The 7,911-nt window shown below is 38.8% G+C and overlaps 1 protein-coding gene across 4 annotated transcripts in view; it reads right to left on the bottom strand.

Annotated features, from left to right (window-relative positions):
• The window catches only part of NRAP (nebulin related anchoring protein), a 53,065-nt gene extending 49,303 nt beyond the window's left edge, over window positions 1–3,762 (bottom strand). For 2 of the 4 annotated variants that reach the window (XM_074590868.1, XM_074590866.1), the window contains exons 1-3: window positions 3,304–3,567; window positions 2,943–3,037; window positions 2,169–2,247 (exon numbers count right to left, since the gene is read on the bottom strand). In XM_074590868.1, coding sequence (XP_074446969.1) covers window positions 2,169–2,247; window positions 2,943–3,037; window positions 3,304–3,375 — 246 coding nt within the window. In that variant the 5' untranslated portion in view covers window positions 3,376–3,567. Of the gene's footprint in view, window positions 1–2,159; window positions 2,248–2,942; window positions 3,038–3,303 lie in introns of all 4 variants that reach the window. The other 2 variants (XM_074590865.1, XM_074590867.1) reach the window with 2 other exon arrangements.
• Window positions 3,763–7,911: the final 4,149 nt, after the last annotated feature.

The following is a 7,911-nucleotide window of genomic DNA, read 5'->3' on the forward strand; positions in this document are numbered from 1 at the left end:
TCTGTTATTATTGGAGCTGCACATCTGTAGAGGAGCAGCATATTAGACCCAGAATGAGGAATGAAGTTCTGAAAGAATAATTCAGTCTTTAGATAATACTTTTGGGGGAAATAATCTATGAGGGTTGAAATCCCTGAGAAATTTTAGGCGGAACATATCAATGAAGCATTAGATGAAAGAACTATTACCTGGTGAGCAATATTCCACTCTCATATTTCCCTGCACAGTGTCCACAAAGTATCATGACTGTGTAAATGTAAATTACCACTGTATTTAGTCCTGGGTCATCATTTTCCTACTGTTACTTTTATCATGACAGCATACAGAAATCCAACTGAAATCACTGGTCTGTTATACAAGTCACTCTACAGATGCAAAAAATAACACTCCTTGTCCTGAAGAGTGCAAAATCTAAACTGATCAGACAGAAAAATCACTGAGCATGTGTATCATTATTCCAATTTTACAAATTAAGTACAGAGGTACAGAGAGGTGAATGATTTGTCTGCTCACATAGAAAATCTGTAGATGGAGTGAGCTGAATTTTTTATCTCTGCATTCGAGTCGATGTCTCAATATAAGACTTCTGTGAGAACATCATGTTAGGATTGAAGAAACATGCTACATTTTCTGCATAAGAAATAATCTTACCTAAAAACCCCCAACAAACTACAGTAGCAATTGAAACCTTTTTCCAAGTTAGCATTATTTTATACATTTACCAACGAAAAAGTTTTCCTGCACTCAAAATTTCTACAGAAGTACTCCCTTTAAGTAAGTACTGCAGAATCAGCTTCTTTACTACCCTTAGCAATTTTCTGTCTGGAGCAGAACCTCATTATGTGATTGAAAAGCACAGAAGGTGCTTTAGGTGTAAAAAACAAGGGAAAGTGATCTTTGAGCTATAATTTGTCTGGCGTGTATATTCACATGCACTGGAAGTATCAGAGTCTCATATCACTCCCTAAAACCAGAAATAGAACCTGCAGTAATCCCAAACTCATTCCTGACCAGATCTGTCACACACAGTTTAAAGTAAGTGTGATACTCACTACGGAAATAGTTACTGCCTATGATGTTGCAAAAACTGCTGCATAAGAATACTGTACAAGAATGATAAAAGATACAGCGTTTGATAAAGACTATTAACATATATCAACTTTGTACAGCTAATACAGAACATCGGAATGAATTTAATACACTATAATCTCAGAAATACAACTTCCTTCTTTTATTTTAATGATGGCTAATCACATTGAAACACATTGGTTTACTTAGCCATGCAATGAATAGCACCATTTTGGAGAATCAAAAGACACGACATTCAAGAAAACAGTATTACACGTGGAAGTGAGATAGCTATCAATTATTGGCTGTTTCTGTGTTTCTCGTTTCATGAAATTCTTAGAAATGCAAGTTTGAAACAAATGTATCTGGAGGAAAACGATGCAAGGCAGAAAAGAATGGCATTTGAAAAGAAAGAAGACTTTGAGCACCCCTAGAGGTTCGCCGGGGCACAGCAGCCTTTTCCAGGCTAGATGCAGTGAAAAGGGCATGGAACACGGAAAGCAATTCCATCCTTAACGCTTCAGCAAAACATTTTCAGCAAAACCGTACAAAGTTCCCTGGACTTCGTGTTTTCTCACAAAAAGGAAATAGCATCTCAGGTTAGTCAGAATTACTTGACAAAGTATTTATAAGAACTTTTGCCTGCATCCTACTGAGATAGAATTTAATTTTTGTTTTGTGCCCTTTAGTATCAGTTTCAGAAGAGATCATAAAGCAAGCAGGTCATTCTTGTTTCAAATGGCTGTGTAAGCCCCCATGATTCTGTTACTAAGTTTACATAGCTCTGGGCAGTTTATGTGAGCAATGTTTCCATGTAGATTATCAGATACGGCAGGGGAGAAACTGCTATCCATTTTTGTTCCTGAAAGCTGAAGCAAATTCAGATTTAAGCTTTCCTTCTTATGAGTGAATGCATTTTAAAAATTATGATTCAAACCCAGGCTGATTTCTGACTGCTCTAAAAGAACACAGGAGGGTAAGTAAAGAATACATATCTTCTTTATGTAAAGAAACGTTTCTAGAACAAAGACACAAATATGATATCAAAATGTAAACCAAAGCTAAACACATTTGGCCCTCAAGCTTCTTACCTCACTTACCACTTCCGACAATTTTTTTGCATTTATATTTACTGGTGTCTCAAATACGCTTGTGAACGCATTGTTTTTTGGGTTATGCCTAAAAAAGGGAAGTGTAAAAGGATATTAGGAATGTATCAGACAGCCCTCCAGAAAGGTTCTCTTTGAGCACTCAAAAACACAATACCAGCCTCCACCGCTCTATACATAACTTTTCCCCCACACAGATCTCAGATTACATTCAAGTTATTATTGTATGGAGTAGGTGCCTAGAGCAAAATTAATTTTAATGATCGTCATATCAATGCTGTGTTTCTAATAACAAAAGAGAATAATAGAATAAAAAGCAACTGTCATCTCTCCTTTTTCTGCTGACAAATTTGACAGGAATTGATCATTATAAAATAAAAACTTCCTAGAACAAACTAACTCCAAAATATGCATTTTATACATTTTCCTGATGATTAGCTCAACCTTGTTAACCCTTCACCACAGATTTGGAAAGCGCTGAATTTTATGGTTGGGTTTATTTTCTTCCCACAATACTGAAATGGAACTTAATTTTATATCTCTTAACACACTGGACAAATAAGGAAGCTCTATATACAGTAACAAGAGTTTCCCATCATTTGTGATTCACATAAATCCAAAGATATGCACGAAGGCACTAACAATACATAATTTCACATCACACATGGGACCAGGCTGAGTCCAAATGCTCATCTTCTATTACATTAAAATGACTTGGCATTTTAAGCCTTTGCTTTGAAAAAAGAGAAAAGGAAACAGACTTACGCTTGACAGTAAGGCTTTTTCTCATGGCTAACAAAGTTGTTTACTGTTAACATCATCTTGCATACTTCGCAGTGAAAACAGGCTTTATGCCATGTCTGGAAATACCACAAAACAGAAACCAAACAGACATGATTTGTATTTCCTTATTATTCTGTTGAGTTTTAAATCACAGTATTGATCCTTAACATTCATTTCATGAATTTGAAGAACTCTTTCCCAAATATATGCCTATTATTAAGTCATTTCAGTTCTGAACCCAGTTATAAGTAAAGAATTTTTGGAACCAAGAGATTTGCACTGTGTTAAAAGTGTCAGTCTATACATTTATTATAGTCCAAAATAATAAAGAAAGAGAACTGACCTGATCTATACAGTTAATCTTCTCAGCAGGGTAAACCCCATAGCCACATCTAGCACACGGCTGCACATTCATCTTGAAATCCAGAGAGTGAAAAATATATAGGTTTATACAAAAGGTTCAAAGAGTATGAAAGTGACTTTTTGGCCTGTGCAAAGCACACTCTAGACACTCCAGTCAAGGCCTTTTGCTGTGGTCAATGGCTCCCATTAAAGCTCTGAATTGAAGTCTGTTGCTCCGTTTGCTGACCTTCTGTTTCAAAGTCAGCTGCAGGCTGGCTTTTAAAGCTGCCAGTTAGTAAGAGCGGTTATTTTGGCAACTGTGTCAGTGCGTAAGGGAGGGTAGCAATATCTTTCTCTAAATAGAAGAATGAACTCACAGAAACGAATCATGTCCATGTGAATGTTAGAGTCTGATCATTTAGTATTTCAGTTTTGCTGTGAAGCCAGTTGTCATAAGCCCAAGATGAAAAGTATATACAGCAATTTATCATAATCTCTCCTCACCCTGATACACAGCAAGTGACCTCATGGAGGACTACTCTGTGTTTGGGAATAGCCTCATATTAGAAGGAGGTACCACCAGAGACATAGGCCAGAGATGGGTTTGGATCTTCCTGGCCTTTTGTTGGATCTAGAAGAGGTACACCATCATTGTCCCAGCCAAGTTATTTTTTTTCCCTCGGTCCCAGATCAGTTTCACATTGTATATTACGGGCAGCAGAGCAGAGTACACTCATTTCCCATGTCTTTCCGTTTCATCAACCTACCACTCCATTTCCAGGTATAGGAGGATGCACAGTGAAGCGGGCAGAGCCTCTTATCTCAAAGAGTTCCAAACATGATGGGTACAAACCCAAACATCTATCTCCTACAGGAAAAACTTCAGAAAGAAACCATTTACTTTTGAATAGAATGAACAAAGCAGCTATTTAACAGTGTTCACAAAGAGTAGACTGGCATAGATCAGAATATAAAATTTCCTTAGTCAAATAATGATAAGGAATTATTATTATGCTTGATATCAGGATTCAAGCAAGTTACTAGGGTTGTGAAGTCTGCTCTGAACAAAAGAAGTTATTAAATTCTATCAGCTACAAATGGTCAGGATTTGAGACTTAGATCTCACCTAATCATAATACTTCCAGCTGCAGGGCTCCATAACCCTGGGACACAGCTAAGAGTTATCTCAATCCAAGTAAAAGTCTACTCAGTCGTCCATGCATCTGCACCACTTCCCATGCCTGCAGCAGTTCTAGGATATTGCTAAGCACTTTCCTTTTCCATAAATTACAAATAATTCAATCAAAATCATTTCTGTCTAAACCTTCTGGGTATGCTTAGAGAGCCTCCTATTCATCTCTCCATGGAGATACACAGTTCTGCTTAACTTATTATTACTGCTTTTACTGAATGCTGACAATGTACTGGCACAATGTACTGTCAGCAACTGGTGTGCTGAAAATAGAGTCTCTAATCTGAAGAGCAATGGGTATGGCACAAAGTCCTGAAAACACTTGAGGCCTTTCAAAGTAAGTAACTAATATCAGTGTATAAACAGATGTATTTTCATTTTTTAGAAGAAAATGTTCACAGAACATAATTTCTTGTATTAAAACAACTACTGCGTTACCTCATGCTATTCCTTTTGGGATCAGGAGCAATTTTATGTTGACTAAATTACATCACAAAAATATTTACTCTGCTTACACCTGTGAACCAAAATAATTTGGAAGTCTTCCAGTTCCCTTCTCACACAGCTTCTCATCTTGTCCCAAATTGCCATTCTGTTTATGCAAGTGACCTATATTAGGGTCACGGTGGCCAGACTGTCCCCTCCTTTTTTAGCACTGGGCACACTACCAGCTGCTGCTTCTTTGTGTTCATCCACTCCAAGAGTCACCATATTGTATATTTTCTAGATAGTCCTAGTCATCTTCCTTCTATACTGAATCCATGCTAGAGCCCTTGCCTCATACTTTGGCAAGCAAAAAAATGCATGACCTGTTCCTGTCTCAGCACGGACAATACATTGCTTGACACTCTCCTGAAATGAATTCCGAGAGATGCTGAAAGCAGGACTTCCCTGAACCACACAAAAACATAAAGACTTGGCAACTACAGGATAAATCATTCATCATTCATCCAGGAGCCACCTGAACACCGATGATAGGGACAGGACTCCCAGCCTGGAGCATCACTGTACACAGCCCATATGCACTGCACACCCAGAGAGTATAGTAGAGGTCCCTGAGAAGAAAGAGACCATGTGTTCCTTCCAAGAGGCCTGTCAGACAGCTAGAAGCCCTTTATTTCACAGATAAAAGTCACTTCAAGTTCTACAAGGCCTGTTTGTTTCTTTTCACAGCTACACATATTACCGGCTTGGCTGGAAGTCAGCAAACACATTATCCAAGTTCTCCTGCTTCTCCCACATTAACAGCATGTTCAAGTAAAGAAGTCACAATGCCCTACGCAGCTACTATCTTTCCCAGACGCCTACTTCCCTCACATCCGTCGTGCACCAGTTCTGCTGGAGTCTACTGAAGACTTCCCCATTTCCAAGCCCCTCAAAACTGTCCTGTTGCATGGTCTGTTCTTCACCACCCTGGATTAAAACTGAGTTGCTAACAGAAAAGAGATTTTATTGAAAAACAAGCATTGTATGGTCTCATTACAAAGTACACACTGCATTTTGATCTTGTAAGGAATTAAATCACGAAACCAGCACAAGTTTGTTATCTTGACAAATCTTAGCAAGACATTTTCTCTTCAGTTAAAAGCTCATTGTGGCTTTTTTCCTCCTTTAGTAAGGCCCCATAAAGGCTTTTTGATATCAATGAAAATCTTAAAAGGCTTTACTTAACAGTAGAACCTTAATCAATGTGGTTTAAAAGTACTGCAGTTACTTGTAAAGTACAAGGAGACAGCACCTTGAAAGTGCAAATTAGTAGGAAGAAACATTGTTACCTCTCCAACCTCCTTAAATTCATTGAATTAACCACATAGAAAACTTGAAGCACGTCTGCATCCTGAATCTGAACCTAAAAGGCACGCATTAGTTACACAAAGTAACCTCTTAACGGACATTCAAGTCAGATCCACCTTCTCTGTCACTCCTGAATCGTGACTGTGTCCTTCCAGCCACAAGAATAGCCGGAAGCCAGACACCACAAATTATGGCAACTCTATCTTCCCTCTGTTTGCCAAAAAAAGGTGCTGTTTCAGTACACAAACTGGGGGTGCTATCCGCTGTTAAAAGCTGCCTTTAAAAGTTCAAACTAGATTGGCCTCATCATAACCTTCTCTGAACCAGGTGGTTAATTAGCTACCTGGGCTCAGGGCCTTTTGTCTCAACTAGCTTCTCCATGCTAACCAAATTCAGCATCCTAGTAAATTCAGCTTGCAAAAATATCGAAAAAAAGCTGGAAAAGATTTATCAACAACAGGATCTCCCAAGCCTTGAAGAAAAACCTCTAAGGGACTGCCTTCCAAACTTGTACAGTAGCTTCTTATATTTTTGCTGTTTTGGAAACCAACAAACAACACTACGTTTCAGGAGTAAAAGGATTTGTGCTCACACTTTCCCTTTGTTGCTCGTGCCGGGAAAACTTGAGCATGTAGGGATTTTGTAAACGCTTCTAATACAGCAAGAGAAAGCAAGAGAGGGAATAGAAAGAAATGGAAAAAAGAACCAACAGGCCAAGAGGGCATTACTGTTAAAGAGCAGAGAAAGAACTGGTGAGGACGTGCTACAGTTTAAGCTGAAACCTTGACGAAATGTGTGCAAAGCATGCACAGCACAGCCCATGTGTGCACAATGAGAACTCCACTGTCCAAATGTTCCCATTTATCATGTATTATAACCTAAAAATGACCCAAGTTTAACACTCGTAAAACATGGCATGTGCAACAGATCATCCCTGCCTGATTACAGAGAAGTCCCACCCAAACACAGACACCAAGCGGACTGAGACACATTATTCTACTGAATTTCATAAAGTTGTGGTGTGCTAAATCATATCGCACAGCCCCCATATTCCCCGCAGCATATCAAAACCACCCATCAAAAATACATACATTTTTACAAAATATATAAAATTCTAACAACTGACATTTAGGAGGGAACACTTTACGAGTCCCTCAATTCTCTATCCTGAAAGTATCCCCACACCTGCATCCCAGGTCTCAGCAAAGCCCCATGCTTGTTTTCACAGATGTTGTGCAGAACACAGCACACAGTTGTTATTCCAGACAGGTACTATTTAGTTGCCTCAAGCCTTCTAGTTTGTACCTGCCATCTACCTTTCAATTTCCCAAAGGCACACTCCATTGTCATCCTGCAGCTGCTTACTTGGTAGTTAAACACTTATTTTCTACAATGCAAATATCCAGTCAAAGGCTTCATTGTTAATGTTTTTAGGGAGTAGAGTGAGTCTCCCGAGATAAGAAAAGGAATGCTGATGCTATAGGTATCACACTGCTGGCTCTTCCCCCTGCCCAGTAATGCATACGGCCAGCTGTGCCATATTATACATGAGAAATTTCTTCCTTCCTGACCCTTCCCCAGGTAGCAATCACTCCATGCCCTGAAGCAAGATACTTCCTTCTA

Source organism: Larus michahellis, chromosome 6, assembly GCF_964199755.1.
Source record: "Larus michahellis chromosome 6, bLarMic1.1, whole genome shotgun sequence".
NCBI lineage: Eukaryota > Metazoa > Chordata > Aves > Charadriiformes > Laridae > Larus > Larus michahellis.